At 43.4% G+C, this 27,474-nt stretch overlaps 1 protein-coding gene across 6 annotated transcripts in view; it reads right to left on the bottom strand.

Moving 5' to 3' along the window:
• Positions 1–1,942: 1,942 nt before the first annotated feature.
• Positions 1,943–27,474, bottom strand: part of MED27 (mediator complex subunit 27) — a 171,616-nt gene continuing 146,084 nt past the window's right edge. For 2 of the 6 annotated variants that reach the window (XM_079962574.1, XM_079962578.1), the window contains 4 exons: positions 26,010–26,110; positions 24,332–24,447; positions 9,664–9,741; positions 1,943–5,653 (listed from right to left, as the gene is read on the bottom strand). In XM_079962574.1, the coding sequence (XP_079818700.1) occupies positions 5,519–5,653; positions 9,664–9,741; positions 24,332–24,447; positions 26,010–26,110 (430 nt within the window). In that variant the 3' untranslated portion in view covers positions 1,943–5,518. Of the gene's footprint in view, positions 5,654–9,663; positions 9,742–24,331; positions 24,448–26,009; positions 26,111–27,474 lie in introns of those variants that run through there. The other 4 variants (XM_079962575.1, XR_013835008.1, XM_079962576.1 and 1 more) reach the window with 4 other exon arrangements.

A 27,474-nucleotide genomic window follows, 5' to 3' on the forward strand; every position in this document is an offset into this window, starting at 1 on the left:
GTCTACAAAACCAAAATATTTCTTCCTTTAATGGGGACCTACTGAAAATCAATTTTATGCCTGTGTTCTGACTAGTAGAGCCAACATTGAACAGATGGGGGAGCTTTACTGTGATAGTATCTGGGTAAACTTTAACAGGTTTCCCCCTTATCATATAATGGAAATAGCACAGCCCCCAACACAGGACACACAGGAGTCATATAGGAGCACAGGAAACTGCCTTGCATGGAGTCAAACTATTGTCCACCTACCCCAAGAGCTGCTGATCTGTGGCTCTCCAGGTGTTACTTAAGACTCCCAATTTGTACCACCTCAGATAGCATGGCCAAAGGTCATGGGTGATGGGAGTTGGGAATCCCAATGTCTGGAGGGTCTCAGGTTAGTCACCTCTGAATTCTAGGGGCTTTTCAGATGCACTGACCAGCTGATAAGCAGTGCCTGCAAATTCCCTTTGACCCTACCTCATCTTTACCTGACCCACCTGCAGAGCAGATGGGTGTGATTTGGCCAAACAGGGAGGGGGCACACTGCTGGTCTATAATGACTAGCAGCGGTTTTCCATGGCTTCAAGCAGGGGGCATTCAAAACCATACCGGGAGATGCTGAGGATTGAACATGGGTCCTTCACCATGCAATGCTGATGCTCTATCACTGGGCTATGATCCTTGTGAGTGCCCCCAGGTTAATGCTCCACACACCCTTTTGCCTGGAATCCCAAGGTGGGGAGGGAAGTTGCAAGGAAAGCATTAAGCACCCATTTCCCTGTCCCTGAACTGGTCCCCACAAAGTCACCCCCAATCAGACACCATTTCAGAAGAGATGTGGCAGCTAAGCTCAATGCTCAAGAGCAAAGTGCAAGCCTTCTGCTTTGGGAGGTTTCACTTGTCTTTTGTCTCAACTGTCACAGAGGGGGTTCACTGTGGCACTTTGTGAACTCTTGGTTTGCCAAGCTATGGTTTACTAGATAGGCAATGGCAAGGTCCACGCTTTCCATGCTTTAATGAAATGGGAATGTGAAAAATGGGCTGACCTCCTCTAAATAGCCAATGATGGCAGAAGGCCAACTGTTTCTCGGTGGATACATATTATTAAGATGTGTAGTTTCTCTTCGTTCGCTTCCTTAAAAAAGAAAAAACAACACTTTTTGGCAAGGGCTGCTTGGAACGATTTTTTTCCAATAACCTTTGCTTGCTGCCCCCACCTTGTACTTTTATTATGCCTCGAGCGTTGCATGCCTGGGCTTTTGATCTAGTTAAACAGAATGAATTGAAAAGGTTGGAAGCTAGAATCTCTCAGGATGAAATCTGAAAGGCAGGAAGATTCCTTGCTGGAGCCTCTCACTGCAACGGGAAGGGGTTCCAATTAAAATCTACCTATCTCTGCCAACAGGGCTTTGAGAGGGTTCCCACATCTGGATTTTAAGTCAAGGAGAGCAGCTTTCCATTTCAAAAATGACACCTGAATTCCTGTGAAATGGAACACCAACCTCCCTGCAACCACCCTGACCGTTCCCTGAAGACATTTCCTACTTGCTAAGAGGCTGCTGTAGAGATGGCATGGGCTGCTGAGGAGGTAGCAGATCCGCCCTCCAAGGAGCATACCATGGCAGTGGCAGCTGGCAATGCATTCTTTGGAGGATGGATCTGCTGCCCCCCTGGTCAGCACATCCTCCTCCCCCTGCTGCCCCCACTGGTGGGGGGTTGCTTTGATCCTCCTTCTCCTCTGTGGCAGGAGGAGGATGAGGAGCCAACCACTGAAGCTGTGCCGTTATCGGCTCCATGGTCAACTTCATCTGCCCCCTGATTTTTTTGGACATTGGAGGGGCCGGGCCCCATCCCAAAAAACACTGTCCCCCAAGGGCTCAGCCTGCATGAGTTGGCACCCCTGCCATGACCCTCTTCAAAGAGGGCAACAGGCAGAAAGGAAAACAGAAGCCAAAACAGAAGTTGAAAGCCAACTTTAATTCACATAAAAATATGAGTAATTTATTGACAAAACCTACACAGTCCATCTGTGCAGGCATCTGGAAATCATGATGACAGTGATTGATCCCAAAGTTTCAGTCCTGAAAGCTCAAAGCTTTAGATGATGACCACAAACAGTATCATCATGGCGGGTCATACATGAGCCAAAAAGCACCTTGAAGGAACAGCTCTGACGCTACAAAGTCTTTGCAACTGATTTCAATGGATTAAACTAAACTTTAAATATTTCTAAAGATATATTTGATCTTGCAAAAGGAAGCAGCAAACAACATCCCCCAGAACTGTGAGTCTTCATTTTCTGGCTTGTTACAATCTTAGAAATAAAAACAAGAGTGGGAATGAAATACAGTGGTACCTCGGGTTAAGTACTTAATTCGTTCCGGAGGTCTGTTCTTAACCTGAAACTGTTCTTAACCTGAAGCACCACTTTAGCTAATGGAGCCTCCGGCTGCTGCCGCGCCGCCGGAGCCCGATTTCTGTTCTTATCCTGAAGCAAAGTTCTTAACCTGAAGCACTATTTCTGGGTTAGCGGTGTGTGTAACCTGAAGCGTATGTAGCCTGAAGTGTATGTAACCCGAGGTACCACTGTACACAAAATGGCTGCCAAGCGAAGGAAACCTGTACTAGGAGATGTTGCTTCTCCAACAGTGTGGAGGCACTAATGTCAAAATACAAAATCTACATACTGTCTTACTTGCAGAGTGGCAAAAAGCCTTTGACACTATTAAAATCAACTAGAAAAATTATCCAGAAGACACAAACAATAGAAATAATTGCAAATGAAACTATGGAACTGGGTGTGAAAAACTCAGAAAAAAATCTTCTATGATATCTGACTGTGTGGATGATCTGACTGTGTGGATGATCGGGGAAATAGGGGGAGACACCAGAATTAAAGATTTAGATCAGTTCCAGAGGAACTAGGTGGGAGAGCGGAGGGGTGGGGGACCTGGCCTTTTCTTTCCACGAGAATCAGCAAGAGGGGGGAGAGGGAGGAGGGGCATTGTTGTTTCTCTCTGTGCACCGCCCTTCCCACAACTCCCTCCCTCTGTGCGGAGTCTGCACGCCTCATTGCCGCCCCCCACCTCCCTGCCCGGGGCTGTGGCTTTCTGAGGGCAGAGGCAGGTGCCTTGTGCCTTTCTTGGGCCGGCCAGCTGGATGGGCATCAGGCAAAGCCAGCAGCCGGAGCGGGGCGTGGAGAGCAGCGGAGTGGAGGGAGTGGAGAAGGGAGCACCGAAGCACCTGCTCGCCGGCATGGAAAATCAGTAGCACCTGGAGCAGGAAGGAGGTGCCTGAGGTGGCCGCGTGCAGGCGGAGGCAGCGCCAGCGCCAGCCAGAGCACCTGCTGCGGCGGTGAGCAAGCCCAGCTAAGCCAAACTTTGACCAGCCATGCCGCCTGTGGAGTCACTCCAGCTGCAGTCAAGCAAGCGTTAGGGCGCTCAGCGGCCATGGCAGAGGGCAGCGGGCGGAGGCAACAAAGGTGGCATGGGCTCCTTCCCTGCGTGCTGCCCTCCCGGCTGGCATTGTCTCTTTCAATTCCTATGAGCCATGGTGCGATTGACCAAAATCCATCCCATGATCGATCGGTCGATTGCAACTGACCCATGAGACATGCCTGCTCTAACACAAAAAGAGCTTATTGCACGCTAGTTCCTAAACCAAAAAAATTGCAGCATTTTCTCATGACATTGTCTTGACAAAATTTTCATTACAAACAAATTTATGAAAACTGTCAGAGAAAAGGGGGGCTTAACTTATAATAAGTAATAACTTATAATAAGTGTTACAGAATTCTATGATTATGATGGAATTCTGCTTTAATTTATGTATTGTTCATTGTTAATGTTCTCTGTTTTTAATTTCTAGCATGTTTGGAACCTTGATGGGACACAAGTATATTGGAAGCGATATTTATGAGCTTGTCAATTGGAGTTAGGTAATCTTTTTACTATATGTTTAATTTTGATATTTATTTACGTAGTGATGCAGAATGTATCTCATTTTCAGGTACATATTTTTATATGTCTGAACCTGTAAAAGTTTTTATCCTGAATTCTAAATGGTTAGGCAACCAAATTAAGAGAAGATGGATTTCAGATTTTATTTCAAAATCTTTTCACTTTTTCTGCAAACAAATTAAAAGAAAAACAGAGCTCTGTTTTATTTTTCTTAAAGGGAATGCAGATCCTCTAACTTTCACATTAGCTTCTATGTATGCCCCAAATAAAATTCAGCTAATTTTGACCTCCACACTTAAAACAGTTTCAAAATTTTGCAGAAGGTGGATTAATCAATCCTAGTTAGAGACCTGAACTGGGCTGCTGATCCTGATTGGGACAGATCTACACCATTATGAATAACTGTTAAGAAAACAAAATCAAAAACTAATTTTCTTTTAAAATTTCTTAAGAAATATGATTTGATTGATGTACAGTGGTTTAATAATAATAATATAATAATAATTTATTTCTTCCCCGCCCATCTGGCTGGGTTTCCCCAGCCACTCTGGGCGGCTTCCAATAAAAGATTAAAAATACATTAAAACATCAGTCATTAAAAGCGGCTGGCCGGACCAGAGCGAAGGAGAAGCAGAGCTTTCTGGGACTGGGGTCAGAGGCTCTACTGAGGCAGGAGGGGAGGCTCTGTTTAAAGCCTGTGCTTCTCACAAGAACAGCGGAAGGAGAAAGAAAAGAATTCTGGTTCCTACTCACAAAGGCATGGGGGGCAGGAGGTTGGAACTGATTATATACTTATCTCCACTTCACTTAAATTCAAGAAGCAAAAATCGGCACCTTCCTGGTGACCTGATCCTTCTCCAGTCTAGTCTAGTATTCCTATTTTAAACATGCATGAAACCACACAATCATGGCATCTTGACACTACATTACTAACCAGCCAATTAGCTGTTGAAGCCATCTCCACAACCATCTCAGAACATTTTGAACCTATTGCAGATATAGATTTACCAGAATAAATGATGCGTGGTTCTATGAAAGCAGCAGTATGGCAGGAAAGAATAAGATATGTAAACAACATAAACAAACAGCAACATCTTTACATATTGCATTGAAAAAATTAGAACAGCACCATAAACCAACTGGTTCTATAAAAATTAGGAAACAAATTTAAAGTTACATGTCATAGATCGGAAACTATAGAAATTCAACAAATAACAAAAAGTCTGCTGTATCTGAAGCAAAAATAAATATGAGACAGGAAATCAAAATTCTAAATTATTTGCCAATAATTTAGGCCACTACAAAGGCCATTATTCTCTCTCTCTCTGCACCTCTAAATGCTCCTCTAAGATGAGTGTAATGATGGGTGAGACTGCCGACTCCTCCAGCTCCCAACACCTACCCTGTGTTTATTTTTACATTCCCCCTCCCAGCCAAGTGCATAAAGCTGAATTTGTACAAATTAAGTTGCAAGTTGTCCATACAGATATTTGGAAAAACAGTAAAGAGGTGTTTCTTGGGACCCAACTTCTGAGTCTGTTTCCTCCGCAGACTTCTGTCAGCCTCCAGGTTGTGCTACTGCCTACAGGTGTCATGGAACGCCTCCAGTGTCCGAAAGTCCCGCCATGTGGGTGGTAGACCATCTTGCAGAAACCTTCCGCAGCGCTGGCATGGAGCCTGGAACAGCTTTATGTAACTTCTTAACCAGGTCTTAAAAAGTCGGAAAGAAAAAGAAAGAAGGGAGGAAACTTAATACGGACACTCCCAATGTCATCACTTCTGTCAAGACCAATGATGCAGAGGATGGGAAATGTATCTTGGCTTGAGCCCAGAGAGAGGCAGACTTTAGAAGGAAGTATACCAAAAACCCACAAGGTCACAGTATAGCTGATAGTATACTTTATTGGAATGCCTGTCCTCTCTCAATAAGCAACAACATAAACAGAAATTCCTGCAGTGACAAGCAGGTATTTGTAACTAAAGGGTCACCATGGACAGCCTGGACTTCCTTGCAGCTAGACCAAAATCAAATTCAGTTTGACCATTCAGCTCATAAAAAGTGACCTTTTCATTATGAGATGCTAGAGTCTGCCTCTTGCATCCAAACGTCATCTATCCAAGAGCCACACGCTTCACAAATGTGAAATCATACAGAAACATTTCGAAAACCGGCTTCACAGCTATCCTTTCAAACATGTGCTTTAAGTCTCAGCAAGAATATATGCAGATATATTTTGTTCATGGCCAACATGGATTTAAATCTTGTTCAAAAAGAAGGCCATGACTAGGCAGGAATCTAGGAAAGCAGAAAGAGTTGCCAATTTTAGGGCAGGTCTGTTTGGCAGCGCTGCTTATGTTGGGAAATATATAATATGATATATGCCATCTCTGTTGTCTTTGGCGCCTAATGAAAACCATCCTCTTTCAACAACCATTTTAAATAGAGGTATTTCCCAGTCTGTTTCTGTACTGGAAATGTTTTTAGATTATTAAATTGTTTATCACTCATGTATTTGCCACCCTGGGCTCCTTAGGGAGGAAAAGCAGGATATAATAAATTTAATAAATAAATATGATCAGGTCCAATTTAGCTGCAGTGATAAAAAGCACACCAGTTTCTACAACTCCCAGGGCAGAGATGGGAACAGAAACACATGAAGCTGCCGAACGCTGAATCACATTATTGGTCTGTATGTTTCACTATTGTCACAGGGAACCTGCAGCCCTCTGAATGTTGTTTGACTACAACTCCCATCATCCCTGAGCATTGGTGATACTGGCCAGGGCTGATGGGAATTGGAGTCCAACAGCACCAGGGTAGGAAGATTGGCCGACAAAAACTGGCAGCTGCGCCCCCACCCCCTATGTATTTTCTGCACTTTCAGCTGGTTATGCTGGATAACAAAGGCCCTTCTGTATGCAAAGCATCGGGTACATAGTCTTATCTCTACAGAGATACTTTTTACTATATTGACCCCAAATGCCTACTTGCAGGTGGGCAGACTGAATTTTAGTTGCATCTACTTATGGAAAATGAAGATACATAGAGTGGCCCCTTGAAAGGACAGACAAAAACAAAAGCCAAGAGATTGTTAAAAATAAACTTTTATTCATACAAATAATATATTCTAGACTGCAGAGTATATAGGGAAAGGCTATAGCTTGGTATTAGATCATCTGCTTTGCATGAAGAATGTCCCAGATTCAATACTCAATGGCATCTCCAGGTAGGGCTTGGAGAGACCCCGCCGGTCAGTATAGACAATACTGAACTAGACAGACCTATGGTGTGACTCAGCAGCTTCCTGTATTTCAGTCTGGGACACCATTATGGGAGACCTGACACTCTGCAGCAATACAGCCTCGTCCCGCAAACCCAACATGGGGAGGCCTGGGGCCTTCCAGATGTAGAACCCAATTCCCATTGGCTTCAGGGTCAGGGAAGGTGGACGTCCAGCAGCGTCCAAAATGTCACAGATTTTCCATCTATTCCCTAGACATCTGGCCAGCAGATCTCTAAATCAGCTCTCCATTAGACAAGGATGGAGCATTTGTTTAATGAGAACCGCCTGCCATGTGTGAAAAAAAAAATCCCAAACATTTCAGCAAATTAAATTATGCAATGTTTATTTTCCTTCTACTTCTTCAGGCAAGGAGTGCCACACTCATCATGCAAATGTTTGCTAACAAGAAAATGTTTATAACAGTAAATATTAAAAGCATGCAAAATATCTCCTCTACGAAAACAGTAACAACAGAGCCAGTCCCCACCCTCTCTTCTACTTGCACAGGATATGCTCTTCCTCCACCCAGCCTGGCCTTAAGTTGGACGGTCAAGGTCAAGGAGGCAGTAACATTTTCTACTTCAGCTGCTTTTTTTTTTTAATGGTTAGACTGTATTTTTAAAACTACACTTTCTGCCCTCAGGCCTTAGGAGACAGCAAGCTAGGTGGGGAAGGAGGAGGGCAAAGGAAATCAAATGCTGAGCAAGGTGTTTCCAGGGGAAGGTTTTGCCCCCGAAGTAGGTCATCCCCATGGCCCTAAGTAAGAAGCAACGTTATATAACTTAATTTGAAGCTCAAGGAGACATGCAGCTATAGAAGAAGAAAGAAAGCCTCCAAGACAGACAGATTTGTGCTATGAAGGATGCTCATGAATCTTGTCATCTGAAATCCTATTGAATTATGTCAATAAGAGAAAACTGTTCTGTGAAGAAGGGGCTGGCTCCATTTATTGAAACGAATACTTCTCTCTTCATCCAACGTGCTCTCTCTCTCTCTCTCTCTCTCTCTCTCTCTCTCTCTCTCTCTCGGTTTGTATATAGTGGCCTATCAATAACTTTCTTTAAGGCTTTCTCTGGCTGCAGAAGTCAGGACAGGGCCAGTAGTGAACACAAGGGCACAAGGCAATTGCTGATTACACTGGCTTCATTGGACTTGGTTATCATTATTTAACCATATTGAAATTCTTTTTTTTTTTTTTAAGGAAAATCAGGTCAAACTGTGTGCTTAAAACATTTGCTGGAAGGAAAAGGAGGTTAAAAAGGAAGTCCTTCATTCTTGTCTGGACAATTAAGACTTCACCACATCCTGTCAACTGGATTGCACACCTGATATGCGAAGTGCCTACTGCTATTGGCACTTGGGGTGAACATCCTGACATTGATTTGTTAAAAGTTATCAGAACTGCTTTACTGAATCAATACAGCAAACCTTATGGCTCAGACAAATGTGTCCCACACAGTTTCTGCGCATTAATTTTCAGGTGCATGCTGCAGCGGGAGAACTGAGTTGCCATGATTGGCTGCTGCTCGTCAAAAGTGCACTGGCAGTTAATGGACGCTTCAAAGGAAGGCACACCAAGGAAGGCACATCATTCACATGGAGCTTAGCTAGTCAGATGCTCAGTGAGTTTTGCCATTTATTATATGTTGTTACTAATTTATTTCAACATCTTGTGTACCCCTTAATCACAGTGGTCTCTTAAGAGGTGTACAGGAACCCAAGACAATAAGACTAAAAGTGAGTTAAAACTATAAACACGGCTGGAATAACTAAACCTTTGTCAAGTGTATGAAGTTCAGCAGGAAAGGGGCCTACTGATCTTGTGGGAGGGAGTTCCACAGACTTGGGCTCACAATACTGAATGCCTGGCTCCTGGTGTATATGAAAGGTGTATCCGAGCCATGCGGGACCACTAACAGTGGCTCTTCCAAATACCTCAGTGATTACATGGGATATAAATGTTCAGGTGGTCTCTGAGGTATCATGGACCCAAGTCGTTAAGGACCTTGTAAATTAATACAATGAGATGACAGCTGTTGTAAAACACATGATCCAGGGTAGGATTCTTCAGCAGATACACCAGAACTTTTTGAAGAGCAAAAGGCATCATTCTGTAATTGCTCTAGCCAGGATTAGCTTGTGCTCCTTGTTTTCTCTCCCCATTATATTGTTGAACAGCTCCACCAATACACTTTCAGACATGCTCTGGTAAACACCAATGGCTGTAGTTTCCAGTATGCTTCCTGTCCAGATTTCCAAAATCTTCCAACAGTATCCTGGGGCGGGAATGACCAACAGTCAATGCTGCTTCCCTTTTGTGATACAGACTCTTGCCTTGACCAAAACAGCCTTTCAAGACTTACATAAAAACCCCACATGCCATTATTAACTACACTGCAAAGTTATGCCAGTTGAGAGAGTTTGTATCAAACTTACCATAAATGACCTGACCACCACATCCGGCATTTGAGGCAGCTGGTAATGCAGTAAGGCAGTAGTAGCATGATCAGTTACCTGGAGGTGACAAGAAAGGGGAGAGGGAGGGAGGGAGAGAGAGAGAGAGGAAGACTTGTCAGTGATGTTTTGACAACGTACAACTCCTTCCATGTATCTTCCACTTGGCCCTTCTCTTGACTTGTCTAACAGAAGTGGTCACAAAGAAGTAAAGCATGATTTCAGGTGTCAAATAACTAGGTGGTGGGACAGGGGATAATATTTCAAAATATTAATGAATAATAAATGTTCACAGTATTGGGCTTTCCTGTGCCCCACCGTTCTGCTACAGCTAGTGGTCCCCCCCACAAAAAGTCATTCTTGAGGTTCACTGGATTTTCTAGAAAGTCTTAGGATGATGTAGCATGTGGGGTTGCAGCTGGAAGGGGGAATTGGGAAACCCTACCCCCTTGAACACAAATATCTACATGATCAAAGGTAACACAGACTAGAAAGCAACAATGAATGGAGAACCAAGGCACATCAAAAACACAGAAGGCAAAATACACAAGGGGACAAAAGAAGCAACCCCTCTCCACCACCAAAAAATAGTGACATCAACTGTGCTCTTTTGGATTACCAAGATACCTCCAGTCATAGGTAGGGCTGGCCTGGAGGGTGGGATGGCCCCTTCCTCTGTAGAGAATGAGATTGGTATGGATCCTGGCTAATCCAGATCAGAGGAAGGTGCCATCCCTGGGTGTAGAATGCTCTCTAGAAGCCATGGGAAAACAATAATTTTCAGAAACAAGCAAATTTCAAATACATGAAGCACTTCATGTAAAGGGTCAGCAATCATTCAGAACCACCCAACCCAATACAATAAGCTAGTATTATCATTCCCATGTTACAGATGTGGAGGTGGGATTGGGATAAGGAAAGCAGTATGGCAAGTTCACAGCTTAAACTATTACCCACTAAGCTACAGCAGCTCAGATACAAAATGAACAGGGAGGCTTGGGCATTTCAGCATCAACCAATGTTACCTAGCAACCTGCCTTATACAAAGCCTGCTCTTTGGTCCATCTATTTCAGCGCCATCTACAAGAGGGAAGGGGAACCTCCCATCAGCCTCAGTCACCATGGCCAATGACCTGGGAAGATGCGAGTTGTAATCCAAACAACACCTGGGAGGACCACAGCTGCCTCATCCCTGGTCTGCACTAACAGGCACTGGTTTTCTAGACAGGGGTCTTTTCCAGCCCAACTTAAGAAGCTGGAGATGGAACTTGGGACTTTTTGCATGCAAAGCAAATGCTCTTAAACTTTCATACACAGCTGCGATTTTAAAAACAAAAAGGAAAGGAAGCTCAAAAAGATGCACTCCTAACCTAGCTCATGGCATAAAATCTATGTAACTATCTGTGTCCCCAGGACTAATGACTCAGTTTTTTTATTTAAAAAACCCCCAACGAAGTTCCTAAAATTAGGAGTACCAGAGAGATTCCAACATTGTTGTTAGCACAATTAAGTAGTACTAAGGGGAAAGCAGCACACGATGGCATATTGAGAAAGCAGCTACATAAAGGGTTTTGTGTTTTAGGCTATGACAGCAATGAAGAGGGGATTAATTCCCTCTTGGCTGTGGCTCCATGAATGAAGCCCAGCGCCGCTTTGTGGAATCACTAACAAGCAGCGGGAAAAAGCACCACAGAGGAAAATCCTCAGCTCTGCCACAATTACAGCTTTTGCAAGTTCTCTTCTGTCACATTCCCTACACTCCACAACCCCCTGAATTGCTGCTGTTTCTTTTAAAAAAACCCAGCAATTGCTTTTGCTTAAAACACACACACACGAGCCAAAGGTATGAAGTTGATATCCTTGTTGGCCCATGTAATGCAACAAGAGAACAGGAGGAGGAAACCAGTCGCCTGGTGTTTCAGTTGGTTGACATGTAATTTCCTTCAAAAAATACTTTGCTTGCAAGCTGACATGAGAGACACTGTTGCAGGTTGGCAGTTGCATGCCAGTTGTTAATGAGACCAGCTGCAACAGAGTCCAGAGCAATGGATTTACACACACACACACACACCCTCAATCTGCCTTACAGACTAGGAAGAGGCAAGATCATATATTGGCGCAGGTCAAATATGTTGCTGGACTACAATGCCCATCAAGCTCAGCAGGGTCAATGGCCAGGGATAATGGGAGCTGTAGTTCAGCAACATCTGGAGGGCCAAAGGCTTGTCTTAGAAAAGCATCTTGTTTCTGCCTCTTGTCTTAGAAAACTAAGCCAAGATGTACATAATGGAAGGGAAGGAGTCTTTTCCCTATTGAGGTGGGAAGGACAGCTCTTGAGTATCCCGGGAGTCCCAATAATCCCAGACTTTTGAGGAGGCTGGGTGGATCCTTGTTCCTTTACATCACAAAGCTGGGACTCATCACTGGGTCCTCCTTTTGCTACATGCATCTTCTTTGTCCCATTATTTCCCTATCCTTTTTATTTTCCTGTATCTAGAAAAGCCCTGACTCACTGCACCAGGAGGGCTTTGTTTCTCACTGGTCTTTGGCCTCTTCCAGAAACAAAAGGAACATGGGAAGCTGCCTTAAAGGTAAAGGTAAAGGTACCCCTGCCCGTACGGGCCAGTCTTGACAGACTCTGGGGTTGTGCGCCCATCTCACTTAAGAGGCCAGGGGCCAGCGCTGTCCGGAGACACTTCCGGGTCACGTGGCCAGCGTGACATCGCTGCTCTGGCCAGAGCCAGAGCCAGAGCCAGAGCCGCACACGGAAACGCCGTTTACCTTCCCGCTGGTAAGCGGTCCCTATTTATCTACTTGCACCCGGGGGTGCTTTCGAACTGCTAGGTTGGCAGGCGCTGGGACCGAGCAGCGGGAGCGCACCCCGCCGCAGGGATTCGAACCGCCGACCTTTCGATTGGCAAGCCCTAGGCGCTGAGGCTTTAACCCACAGCGCCACCTGCGTCCCATTATTTCCCTATCCTTTTTATTTTCCTGTATCTAGAAAAGCCCTGACTCACTGCACCAGGAGGGCTTTGTTTCTCACTGGTCTTTGGCCTCTTCCAGAAACAAAAGGAACATGGGAAGCTGCCTTAGAAGCAGTTTATTAAACTGGTAAGACAGATCCGCTTTGAGGAAGACGGAAGTCTATTAGGGAAGATAAGGAATTGGGAATTAAGAACATGGCAGCATAAGTTCTTTTGTAAGAACGTATGGATTTATGGATGTATGTTTTGTTTTTGTTGTTATTATTTTATCATTTTTGTTAATTTCTTGGGTGTGTTTGTTAAGCAAGAAAACTAATATATATATATATATATATATATATATATATATATATATATATATGCATATATATTTAAAAGGGAAGCTGCCTTGTACTGATCAGACCATTGGTCTACTTAGTACTGCCTATACTGATATTGACTGGGAGCAGCTCTCCAAGGTTTCAGGCAGGGGACGTTCACAGCCGTACCTGGAGATGCCAGTGGGGATTGAACCTGGGACCTTCTGCATGCACAGCAGATATTCTACCGCTAAGCTATGTCTCTCCTCCATGCTGTGATCATGCTGTGGCAAAGGCGATTTCTGTCTCTACTTTGATGTGTCATCTACCCCTCTATATGCTAGCAAGGGAGGCGGGAGTATCTTGGATGACTGACTGCTACTCACTACAGCACTTATGGCCTCGATCAGGATGGACTTGATGCCATGCAGGGATAGGTGCAAGTCACCGCCAATCTCTCAAAGCAAATAGGAGAGGAGGGAGAGCAGGTTTGCAATGCCAGAATGTATTGTATTTATTCATTGTTGTGACTGCCTTGTCAGGGTTATACCCCAAAAGCTGAGGTATGGATATCTTAAAGAAACAGAGGTGGTGAGGTAGCCACCCACTGGGCTTGGACAATTCCCTCTCCTAATGGTTTTACTGGGACGAAACTTGCATAACAAATTGATAAAATTATGCATGGCATGGAGAAAGTGGGTAGAGAAAAATTTTTCTCCCTCTCTCACAATACTAGAACTTGTGGACACCCAATAAAGCTGAACTATAGAAGATTCAGGACAGATAAAAGAAAGGACATAGTCACAGAGTGCATAGTTAAAACTATGGAACTCGCTCCTACAGGAAGCAATGATGGCCACCAACCTAGAGGACCTTAAAAAAAAGGATTAGACAAATCAATGGAGAAGGCCATTAGTGGCCAGTAGAAATGATAGCTATGCTCTGCCTCCATGGATAGAAGCAGTAATCCTTTCTGGAAACTCTGGGAAGGGAGAGGGCTCTTGTGCTCAGTTCCTGATTTAGCATTTCCTACATAAGTTTCCCTCCCTTGCTATAGAAGTTAGATGAGATCAACAAGACCCACCTCATCCACAAAATGTATACTACCTCTAACATGTATGCTAGCCTTTCCACAACCTGGTGCCCTCCAGGTGCTTTGGATGGATCCAGACGATGGAGTTGTAGTTCAAAGCACCTGAAGGGCACCAGGTTGAGAAAAGCTGGTATATTCAGACACGCACAATAAAAAGTCTTAAAAAGCCACAATATAATTGCACACTGTCTTTCTTCCAACTGCCAGTAATTAGCTGATTCCCATTCTAACTTGCAAGCTATCTATCATGCCCTAGTTTTCCCCTTCACGCAGCATGCTTAGATTCCTAGTTACGTAACAGGCACACATAAAAGCAAACCGTTAGCAACAGCTCTCCTTCTGCTACATTTCAACCTCCAACGAATTGATTTTGTGGTGTTTTCTTTTTTCTTTTTAACGCTTCCACAACAAAGTTGCTTTTTGGGGGTATTATTAGCATTGAAGATGTGGGGAAAACTTTGCTGTGGGGAAAAATAAAGTGTTGCCATTAACAAATTCAAACTGACTGGCTACTTGGGCATAGCAGACATATGCTGTTCCTATTGTAATGCAGAGCTAATGAGATTCCGCTGGGAGATAAAAGCCATCCCAGCACTGCTGGAATACTAATAATGTTTTCTCAATGAAAAAGCAGGTGATTGGTACCAGAAGCAAATGGGGGCGGGGGGGGGAGAGAAAGCATTTCGAACACAGATCAAAGTGGGCTCCAAAAAGAAAGAGGAGGAAGGGGTGGGAACACCCTGAACCCCACAGAAGTAGCACCAAACAGTGTGATGTTGAGTGCTGCAAAGTGATGAGGAAAAAACCCAACCTGACTTAGAGTAGGAACTTCACACTAGTTCTCCTCAAATTAAAACTTTCAAATACACATTTTCTCTGACAAAAGGATAAAAAATAAGGTTTCATTAGTATATATGTCCCATGGGAAGGTTTCATTCTCCTCTCCAACATTTATCTGTGATGTTATATGACTGACATCCTGCAATACTTCTCGCTTTCACTTATTAGCATAGTCCCACAATTGCTGTTCATTTTAAACATTATTTTGCCATCTAAGCCAAACTTCTTCTTCCTTGGATTTAAGTTTTACTGAGAAGGAGAGCTGAAAAGATGAACATTTTTGGTTACTGCAGTTCTGGGAAGCAGAAAACTCCTTTAAGAGATCCATAACGCACAAAAATCCATTTGGAACTGAGTTTGGCACTTTGGAACCTGGCTCAATTGAGCTTGGAATATTTTGGAAGCTGCCTGCCTCATGTCCAAATCAGAACTGCAATTCAGAAGAACTGAAGTTTTGTGCTGCTCCATGGGCTATCATGGGGAAATAAATAAATGGCTATTACCTTTGCTCTTCTTGACACAATTGGCTGAAAACTGCAGGTTTTAGAAGCTTTAGAAGGTCAGGTGCAGGGGTTTTTCCTGCAAGGTATTTACAGTGATAGGCTGATTAAAAAGGATTGACTTTATTTGATAGTGGAATAATGTTTTGTTTAACATGTAAGCATTGCTTCTTGTAAACCAAGATTCCTGGTTTACACAATACTAAGCTGGGATTCTTAAATGGTGTGATGTTCATGCTTGTCTCCATTTCTTTGCTGGAAATAGATTTCAGAAGCATACATGTTTCATAAAATTCCAAAATCATGATAGCGTAGGAAATACCCAACTGATTGCAGAGACTACTGCCACCACATGTGTGTATCAAGTCGATGCCTATTTAATAACATTTAGATACTGCTTAAACAAAAAGAGTACAAGCAACTAGTACTCTGTTTACATAAAACATTATATAATTTTCATTTTAAAAATACAGATAAAATTAAACATTAAAAACAACCTGACATAAAATTTAACACATATATATTTTATTTATTTATTTGATGCCTATGATTACTGTCTGGTTCACTGCTCTGAGTTAAATTTAGAATCACCAAACTAAATTAAATGAATGTTTTGAAACCTGTCTATTTGTATTCTTAGTATTTCTCCCTGTCTTACTGGGCCAATGACTGCTACCCTATGTTTTACATATACAGTGGGTTCAGTTGTGGGGATTCATGGGCAAACGCAAGATCATGCAAAGTCAGGAACCCCCAGAACTGCCCCCCCCCCGTGTGGTGCTGAAGTGCTGCTAACTGGGGTCTGGGAAGATTGTGAGAGAGCTCTGAGAGCTTCCCTTCTGCAACCTTCCCAGACCCTGGTAAGTGAGAAAAATTCACTGGGTGTAAGGATATGGGAAATAATTAAATAAATAGAGAGTGGAGGGTTTTCCCTGGCTCATCATCATCATTTATTTACTCCCCACACACTCCCTGTGTAAAGTTGTGAACGTGTAAATAAACTGAGTGCAAGTTGTGGGCTTACTGTACGTGTTTTATGTTTATATTGTAATTACCATTGACTGCAATCAATAAAAATTAGAATCACAGAATTGAAGAGCTGGATGGGGCCTTGCAACGCATGAATTCTGCCCTCAGACATCCCTGGATGGGCCTGAACCACCAACCTTTTGGTTAACAACCTTTGAAAATTTTAAAAAATCCAGTTGTTGCAATTTCACAATTCAGCCATGCAGGATACCAATTCAATAGGCTGACCCTGGAGCTGCCCATCACCTGTCCTTGAGCAGATACTGTCAATATTCTGTACTTGACTCATACATGCATTCATTCCACACACCTATTCACAGAGATTAATGACAGGAATACATCTTCATATATTACAATACTTATGTGCCCTTGTACTGGAGGAAAACAATACTTTAGGACTGCAAACTTTAGAGAGACAACCTAGATGCAAAACCAGGCCAGGATCATAGGGGGTCCAGGGTGGCTTGTGGCGGCAGCCCCCCTACTTTGAGATTCCTGTCACATTGAGACCTGGCCCAGTCTCAAGGCTAGGTGTATTCTGGAAGCAGTGTGAAAATTCTTCATTTAAACTGTGTTTTGGTGGACAGGATTGGAGTCAGTGGGTTTTAATGAATATACATACACTGAAATAGAAACAAACAAACAATTGTTACCAATCCCAAGTTCTTGGGTTGGGAAACAATTATTGATTATGGGAAATGATCTATAATGAAATTAAGAAGGTCCTTAAGTGGACTTTTCCTAAGAAACCAGAGGCTTTTCTCTTGGGCATGGTTGGCCAATTGGTGTTAAAGAAGGATAGGATTTTTTTTATGTATGCCACCACAGCAGCAAGAATTCTACTGGCGAAGTATTGGAAGATGCAAGAACTACCTACTCTGGAAGAATGGCAAACAAAGGTGATGGACTTTATGGGACTGGCTGAGATGACGGGCAGAATCCGCGACCAGGGGAAAGAGACAGTGGAAGAGGACTGGAAGAAATTTAAAATATACCTTAAAAACTATTGTAAAATTGAGGAATGCTAAGATGTCATGGGGTAAGAAGCAGAGAATGCAGCTGTAACTAAAAAACTAAAGGAAATTTAATGAAAGGGAATCAGGACAATTGACTAAAGGGTTGCTAAAGAATTATTAAACAAGGATGCAGGGATGGGGAGGTATGGGGAAGTCAAAAGAAAGAAGGGTATGAAAATATAATTTTGAAGTTATATTGGTTTAAATGTTTTGTATGTTTTTGTTTTTGTTTTGAATTTTTTGTTTTTTGTTCTGTGTTTGAAAAACGAATAAAAATTATCTTAAAAAAAAACCAATTATTGATTATGATGTTACCTGATTATTTTTCTTTATTTTTAAAACTATATTCACAGCCTGCTCCCAAGTTCTTGGGATGGGAAGGGAAACAATAATTAATAAATTATGTTATTACAAAAAATAATGAAAAATAAGGGAGTTTGCAAAGATTCTATGATGTACTGTTGGGTCTCCTCCTCAAACAAAACACCCACGCACAATAATGGTTATATTTAAATGCATGGTTTTTCTATATAATTCAATGTTTAGCCCTCTGTTGTTGAGAAAGATGTAAGAAGCTTATTCTCATTCGTGCAAAGCATGTCTGGACTTGTGTTGATCCCACCATGCAGAATGGGGGCTGCCTCCCATGTTATTTCTAGGGGTGATTCATATAGCACCCAGCAGCTGCTATGTGTAACCCTGAAGGGAAGTGGTTGACTGCAGCCTCTGACTATGCACTGAAGCACCCTTAAAACTATTTCCCTTTTCCAAGAAGGTTTGCTTAGTGCCAACCATGCTTTGTTTTAAGCAAAGATGCTGCTGCAGCTGATTGTGGCTGGTTAGGTTTTACTTCTTCTGCTGAATTTCTATGCTCCTGGTCTGTTTTGTCTGTATTTTTGCATTTCATTGTAGAAAAGAAAAGAAAAGGTTCTACTATTTCTTTGTATACTGCCCTGGTAGCTTTGCTGAAGGGTGGCATAAAAACAGATAAAAGCAAACAAATAAATGAAACATCAGCCTTATTTTCCAAGAAGCTCAGGGTGGCATCCCTATCTCTCTCTCTCTCTTCCCAAACCCATAGCATCCCGACAACCAGCCTTGTGCAATAGGAAGGCTGAGAGACGATGAGTGGCTCAAGATCACCCATAAAGCTACATGTCTGAGTGGGGATTTGAACCCTGGTCTCCCAGGTCCTAGTCCAACACTCTAACCAGCATACCATTTACTTCCACTCCAGAGATCCCATCTTATCTGCTAAGCTCTCACCCTCTCTCAGTCTTATGGCTTGACCAATTTCTTCTCAATCATTACTCTCGTGTTCATATACTATTTTTCTTCTGTAATTCAAAAGTGGTGAGTAAAAATAGAAAACAGAATAAAGATATAATCTACTGATGAAAATATTCCATGAAACAGGAAGCTTATACTTTCCTCCTGATTTTCACCAGAACACGGTACTCTGTGGCCATCACTGAGGAGGGTCTTCTACAAATTGTTCTGGTCCTACAGTGGTACCACTGGATGCAAACGGGATCCGTTCCAGAGCCCTGTTTGCATCCAGAAGCAAACGCAACCCACGTCCCTGAGGGTCGTGATTCGCCCCGTCTGCGCATGCACGAGCGGTGAAAGCCGGAAGTAATGTGCTCCGTTACTTCTGGGTCGCCACAGCGAACAACCCGAAAATACTTATCCCGAAGCTACTTCAACCCAAGGTATGACTGTATTAGATTAAGCTTTTCTTGATGAATAGACTAAGCAGGGCCCTCCCCTCTCAAACTAAAGCAACTGGTAGGCTCCTATGGGGAGAAGCATTCCTTCAAGCAGCCTCCAAACCATGGCCAGACACCAAAGTGCTAGCAGCTAGAGAAATGGGGGGTGGGTGGGCAGAAACACATTTTAAAAAATATATACCTATTTTAAAATTTATTTTAACAAAATAGATATAACAATGAGAATGTGATGTTCTTCTAGGGTTTTGCTTTTATACCGCAAAATTCACAATCTGTCTTTGAAAAAAGGGTGGGAACAAAGACCCTCAATGATGATGATAAAAAGAAAATAAAAAAGCTCTTACTTTTCCTTACTAGCTGGAGATGTGCGAGGAGCTAATAAAAAGGTTAAAGATCGGCGCTGTCTCTGCACCTGCAGAGTTTAAAATGTCAGAAAAATGTGGAGATGTGCCAACCTTTCCTCGGCTCTTTGTGTTTCTGCCCTTTCAGAGATTCCTCCCTGTATTTTTAAGCTCTATTCTCTGAGACTCACCCTGCTGGTTCGCTGGATGGTCATAAAAGCTCATTCACCCCAGAAAGGGAGTTCAAGAAAATCTCCAGGGGAACCTCTGTAAATACCTGTACATTTTACTTGTAATGGGCCCTCTGGGAACACTCTTCCCCTATCAAATTAAACACACTCGGGGATCCTACTAATCAGGGGAAGGCACAAGTCTTGCTGACACAGGCAGAGTTTGCAAACAAAGAAGTCAAGACGAATTAAGCTCCACATGACAGGGCTGGATTGGGAAGGACGGAGGCCTTTGCTCTTTAACCCAAAAGGGCCGTGCTGTGGCTGTCTAAGAAATTAACATGTTGGCAGCTACATTGAGCAGGTAGCTCTGCAAGCTCCAGATGCTGCTTTATTGCCACTGAAGAGAGAGTAAAAAACAGTCTGGCTCTGAAAAACCTGCCATTCAAAGGAAATCAATGTTGTAATATTCCAAGGGGCTACCACATAAAGGAGTCACTGGAAACATGGCATTGCTATTGGGAGTGAGAACGTTTAAGAAGGATAGCACACAGATGGGTAGAAACCGTACACACACACCTGCAGTCAAGGAAATATTTATGTGGCTTCCCTGCCCAGTCCAATCCAGACACCAACTCCTCAAAGGATGAACCAGACCTCTGGCTGACCATACACTTGGGGGAGCAGGGTCCTCCACATAGGAGCCAACTCCTAGGGCAAAGGGGCTTTTGCACCTACAATAAAGTATTTGAGGGGACCGCCCCCTAAGTTGATGGGCATTGCCATTCATATGGTGTGTGCGTGCCACATCATGCGATTGATTATGTGGGGTGGAGCTTACTTGCCTCCCCCCCCAATATTTTATTCAAGTTGGCACCCCTGGTCTTCCATCACCAGCCCTGGAGATCCTGAGTCTGGGGAGGAACCCCTCAAAAGCTGCCTCCAGTGGACCCTCTTGAGAGACTTTGGGGTGAATGTGGGCTGATGAGCTCCCAGTAGAGTTTGAGAGATGTTCAGCCAACATCTGAGAGTGCAGATGTTCAGGCCCACATGAAAGTGTGTACCTGAAAGACTAAATTTGCATGTGACAGGAATAAATAACCCCTTATGGGAAAGCATTCTCAGCTGGAATTAGGAATGGCCTTGTCTTCATGTTGAGCTTTTCAGTTGCTGGAACATCACAGGTCCTTAGCTTCCTGACCCTAAAAAGTAGAATTCTTGACTCACACTGCTAGGCTGGATCTTCTCTGTTGTTGACCTCAGAACTTTCTAATGTTGCCTCTAGACCACATTTTGGACTCAGAATGATTATTCATGCCTGATCCTGACTGGTCTTTGACTCTGAATGCTTGACTTATCCTAACATTGTTTGGCAATACTGAGTGTGAGACCATAGCCTCCTTGGATTCTACAGGCTTGGAACCCACCCACAGACTCCCAACTCCCATCAAGCCCAGCCAACATGGCCAATGGTCAGTGTTGATGGGAGCTATAGTCCAACAACATGGAGGGCCACAGGTTTAAGTAGGCTTTTGCAGTAATATAATGGCAGTGACAGGAGGTGGGCCACCTAATTCTGGCACTAGGCTACAGAATAAAAAACAGAGCCAGAAAGACAAAAAGTTGTGTGTAAAGTGACTTTGGGGTATTGTTGCACTTATGGAATGTTGTTGCACAAGGGGGAAAACAGTAAATTACCAAATATTGATGTGCAACAGAGAGCATAACAAGAACCAGTTGTTGTGCAACCAGGTTCCATTAGCACAACTGTTGCATTGGATTCCATTGTTGTGCAACCTTTGAACACTGCCGTCTGTTAGCGCAAGGGCTCTTGCAGTAGCGGAATGAGAATGCTGAATACAGCCAGATCTTTACAATTCATCAATGCCATTGACCACTGTGGGATTAGAAGGACTTCAGCTTAAGCACACTGGTTTATGTGGTCTGTGAATGGGGCTGTGTACAATGAACCTGAGGCAAGTTACATCTTACTACTGGCTTTTTAATTCCTTTGTATCAAGCATTTGAAAAAGAAAGCATTCATCAATGTGTGTGTGTGTGCGCGCGCACGTATGTGTGTGTGTGCATGAACACACACACACACACACAGTATCTAATGTTGGAATTCTAAAGCATTAAGAGAGCCAAGCCTACAGGCTGGACCCATTTATAACATAGAAACCCATTTAATGGCAAGAATGAAAGCTACTCCATGGGCTATAATTAGTTTAAAGCATTATTGATGAAGGATTATCATGGATGATTTTGTCCTAAGTTGCTCTGCATTATACTCCTCTCTACCTGACACAAGGAATATATTTTTCAGAAGGGAGAGAAAGGTTTGCTTAATCCGTTAATTCTCACTTGTCTCTCGGGTAACAGACTAACTACTGTGTTATTCTGCCTCTTAATGCTAGTCAGGGAATGGGCTGCTACCTACCTCCCTGAAGCTATTCTTTGATCTGGAGGAAGCTGGCATCACAGGTCAAAATTATTTACTTCTGGGTGAACACAGAATCCTGGCACCAAAAGTTTCAAGAAATATCTATACAGGAATTATAGTGGCATGCCTCCAGGCCAAGCTCAAGAGTCTCTTGCTGGTATTTGTTTGACAAACTTGAGCAATGGCTTTTCAAAACTTTCAATTTTTAGGAAACTATTTTCCACATCTGTTGAAGAACTTCTCCATATGTGGCATTCTAGGATGTCGCGTAGGATGCTAGACAAGTCCTATTAGGCCCCTTAGTGTCATTCCATGTAAACTAGGTTCCTTAGCATGTGTATAACACTGTCAGGCATATATTGCAGGGAGAGGTCAGTAATCTTCTTGATCTTCCTACTGAGAAACCATCAATACTCTCTGACATATCACAAGGTTCCTCAGAACAGTTTGTAAGCCACTGTACCAGAGGGGGGAAATATGACAGGAAACTAAGCAAAGTATATTGGATTTTTTAAGTTCCTTCAACTTAAGGCTTGGATCCCATAAAATGAGAACAGGTTTAGCTTAATCTTGGAATATCAAGTCATCCCCTTGGGATGGGGATTAAAACAGTTGAGGCAAATCTGCTAGTGTCTGCCATCTTTGACCTGGTCTCCTTATGGAGGTGATTTTTACTCAACGCCACAGACACCATTAGGCAAGTGGTCACTTACACCACATCATTGATAGCTGTTTTAATGCACCAAAAGTCTTGTAATTCTTAGGTCATTCATCAACCCTTAGAACTTGAAATAGGCATAGAAACCAACATTTTATAGGTTTATAGGAGAATGATCTAAGCATTTCTCTCCCTGATGTGTCAAATCACATTTAAGACAGACACTTAAAATAATAATCTTTCTTATTTTCAAAGAAAAATAGTAAGTTTAAACATATACATGTAGATGCATGTGTGTGCCTGCCCACACTTGAAACCAGGACCTTCGTCACCAGCACTCTGACTTGCCAGGGAAGCCTGTCAAACAAAGCTCAATGGGATGTAGAACCAGGCAGAGTGAAAATTATTAGCTGCACAGGTCAAACAGGATCAAAAAGAACCTATAAAGCCCCAGGCTCAAAACCAGCTTCTAGGCCTAAGCAACTTGTCAGGAGTCTAGGTATTTTGCTTTGCCCTGAGCATTGTCTTCTTTACTGTTGTCCCAGTGCTGATGAGATCTCTGCCCTGCCTTGGGCTGACAACCTGTTTCTTGGCAACACCTGCTGAGGCTTAGCATGTTGTACACACATGGTAATCTTTAGTCACCAACTGTGACCCTGCCAAGCAAGTGGCTATTTACAATACAATTACTACAGTTTCAATAGCTCTTATAATGGACCAAATGTCATGTAATTTGTGTGTGTGTGTATTGGAGAGTGTGTATCAATAGCTCAACTTACATATGAAGTATAAGAACAGCAACAAGAATTCATGCCCCAAATTTACAGAAGCTTAAAATGAAAATTCACATGAAAACTGAACCATCCAACCAATCCTGGTTGTTACATAGTACATTCCTGCATGACCCTTGGGATGTCTTCCAACGCTACAATTCTATGTGTCTATGTTTACAAACAAAGTTCAAGGCAAAAATGATTACAGCCAACAATTGAGACTACATTCCAATAGGCTACCTGCTAGGAGATTAACCAAAATTAATCTTGACATAAATGTAATATTTAAAAATACTGTAAATCCATTATTTTTTAAATCTACTTTAAATGTGTTAATTACCCATTGAGACAAGTTCCTTTATTTTATCATACCCTTCCTTAATAAATGGGGCTTTTGACAATCCCTATTTTCCTGCATATTCTGGATCTATAGACTTAGCATCCTAATACTTCACAGACGTACTATAGAAGACAGAATGAAATTGAGTGTTTTCTTTTAAACCAAATTGTGAGCTCTCTGCATATGCAGAGAATTACTTCAACCTGTTCTTAAAATGGTCACCTTGCCTTCTAGAACATCTGTGAAGCTCCAAGTGTGTTGAGGAAGGTGGAATTCAGAACAGTTGCCAGAACATTTAACTAAACAAGCATTCACTTACTTCAGCATTACTTCAGTGCACATTTTGAAAACGGTGTATATATAAGGTCATATTCAAATATGAAATAAAATAACATAACATAAAGCAGACACCATTTAGAAACAAAGAAACTTGCCTTTTGAAACACTTGATAGTTGGACTTGGACCATATGTCAAGCTGCAGAAAAAGAAAAAAGTCCCATATCATCATCATCATCATCATCATCATCATCATTAAATGTGTATCTTCATCTTCATCTGAGGATTACAGGGGAGTTTACAATATAAAAATACAAAAATATGTTAACACAGTAACAAACAAAAACAATACCCCCCCCCCAGTTTAAAAGGCCATAAGTTGTTTAATTAGGCCTGGAAGAAGAGGAATGTTTTTGTCTGGTGCCTAAAGATATGCATCAGGTGAGCCTCTCTGGGGAGAACCTTCCACAGGTGGGAAGCCACCACAGAAAAGGCCCATTCTCGTTTTGCTGCCCTCCAGTCCTCTCATCGTGGAGGCAGACAAGCAAGAGCATCAGGTGATGAACGCAGGGTCTGGGAGGGCACATATAGGGAGAGGTGGTCCTTGAGATACTGCAATCCTGAGCCGCCTAAGGCTTTATAGGTCAAAACCAGTACTCTGAATTGGGCCCAGAAACTAATTTGCACGCAGTGCAACTGGGCTAGGATTGGTATTATATGCTCAAACTGTATTGCCCTGGTGAGCAACCTGACCACCAAATTTTGCAGCAGCCTTCTTCAGAGGCAGCCCTATGTATAACACATTGCAGAAATCTAACCTAGATGTTGCTAAAGCACGTGACAGAAATTAGGTTAGCCCTGTCCCGACAGGGCTACAGCTGGGCCATCAGCCAAAGGTGGCCCACGAAGGCCACCTGAGCCTCAAGTGACAGCAATGGATCCAGGAGTACTCCCAAACTGTGTACCCATTCCTTCAGAGGGAGTGCAAGCCCATCAAGAATGGGCAACCTTCAATCTATCCAATCCAGAGAACCACCCACTAAGAGTGCCTGAGCCTTATCCTGATTAAGCTTCACTTTACTGGCTCTTGTCCAGTCCATTACACACCCACTGCCACACCTGCAGATGCAAAGGGGGAATAGAGCTGTGTGTCATCAGCATAATGCTGACAACATACTCCAAAACTCCAGTTGACTTCACTCAGAGGTTTCATGTAGATACATGTTCAACAACACAGGGGATAAAATCAAACCCTGAGGAACCCCAAATGGAAACGAAGAGCACTCACCAAGAATCACCCTCTGGACCATCCAAGTAGGACTGAAACCATCACAAAGTGATGCCGCCCACCCCCAACTTGGACAGTCGCTTCAGAAGGATACCATGGTTGATGGTATCAAAATACACTGAGAGGTTGGGGAGAATTAACAGGGACACATTTCCCTTGCCTGCCTCTTGACAGAGATCATCATGCAGGGTGACCAAAGTGGTTTCTGTGCAAAAACTGGGCCTAAATCCTGACTGATAAGGATCTAGAAAAACAATTTCCTCCAATAGCACCTGGATCTGACCCGTGACCATTCGCTCAAGAACCTTGCCCAAAAAGGGGAAATTGGCAACTGGTTGGTAATTACTTAGATTTTCTGAATCCAGGGAGAGTTTCTTAATGAGCGGTTTTGCTACTGCCTTCTTCAAGCAGACAGGGCCCTCTCCCTCTCACAAGGAAGCATTAATAATTCCCTGGTCCAGCCAGCTGTCCCTTCCCTGTTAGTTTTTCTCAGCCAAGAGGGCCATGGGTCCAGAACACAAACTGTCACCCTGACCAATCCAAGCACCTTGTTTGCATCCTTGAGACTTTCTAACTGAAACTCTTCCAACATAACAGTATTCTGGACATCTCTTGAAATTCATCTGCTGTAACAGTAGAGTCAAGGTCCTGGCGGATGCAAGCAAGATTAACATACATGAAATATTAAGAAACACAGATTCATTCCACCTTTTTTATTAGACTGATTCCTATTGGAATTATTCCTGACAAGCAAATTTAAACTGGAATCCTAAACCTTTCCACTAGATAAGGGGTCCAGTGCACATGCAATGCAAGGCCTATTCAGGCATCCAGCCTCACAGGAGGTAGGAGCAGGGCTGGCCCACTCACAAAGCAAGGTGAGGCAACTGCCTCTATCAGCAGAATACACAGAAACGGCAAATCCAACCTCTGAGGAATGCATTGCCCTCTGTTGCTGCTGCAGTGCCAGGGTTCCTTGGAGGCCCAATCTGCTGCCTCCACAATGGCCTCTTGGCTAATAGGAGGGACTACTGGTCTTCCTCCTATGGAGGAAATCACAGGAGCTGCCCTCTGGGGTCTCCTGGACTCTGTACCTGCCTTTGATTACCAGTTCTACTATCAGGTAAGGTTGCTTTGACCCTCACCATTGTTCCTGATGTATATCTTCACTCCTCCCTTCTTCCCTGGTGTGGGGGACACCATTTTATGGCTTGCCTAAGGTGCCATCAGTGCCGGAGGGAGAGAGCAAAATCCAGAGGGATTCCAGAGAGCGTCCCGGGATTGGGAGAGGCAGCCCATCTTCTGGGGAAGAGAATCAGCGTAGCACCAGTGGAGAAGGGGGGCAGATGAGGGAATCGGCGAGGCGGTCCCATGACTCCTTGCCAGGGACCAGCGGGGAGAGTAGGGGTCCTCTGCTGCCTATGCCCTCCTTGCGCAGAAGGCTTCCGCGCAGGGACAGTAGGAGAAGACTAGCAGTCAAAGAGCTTCTTTGCTGGAAGACGTTTAAGAAATGCCCACTGACGGATTCTGCCAGCGATTGAGACAGCCACGGGTGAGTGGCTGTCCGGACAGAAAAGGTTCACTCAGGCAACCCAGCCAGGTGTTTGCACCGGCTTACGCACAAGCAACCCCTAGAACCATTACAACAACCAAACCATTCCCTCACAAATGCTGCCTGCATGCTAGAGATATGCCTATTGTGGAACAACATCCTGACCATGCATCAGTTGTCCCTGTGAGCTGTAACTCTGAGTGCCAGCACTGGAAATACACTGGCAAACAGCATAATTAGTACAATATAGATGTAATGTGAACTGACTGTCTGGCACCGAACAGTACCTAGGTGGCCACAATTTTGCACCAGCTGAAATTTCCAAACCGTCTTCAAAGTCTTCAAACAACATGAGGTTATGTTGTCTGGGCAGCCTCAGTGCATTACAATAGTCAGGATCCCACTAGTGCATGGATAACTGAGATACCTTTCCTAGCTCCTATAAAGGATTCTTGGCTGC

The sequence above is a fragment of the Podarcis cretensis genome, assembly GCF_951804945.1.
Source record: "Podarcis cretensis genome assembly, chromosome: Z".
NCBI lineage: Eukaryota > Metazoa > Chordata > Lepidosauria > Squamata > Lacertidae > Podarcis > Podarcis cretensis.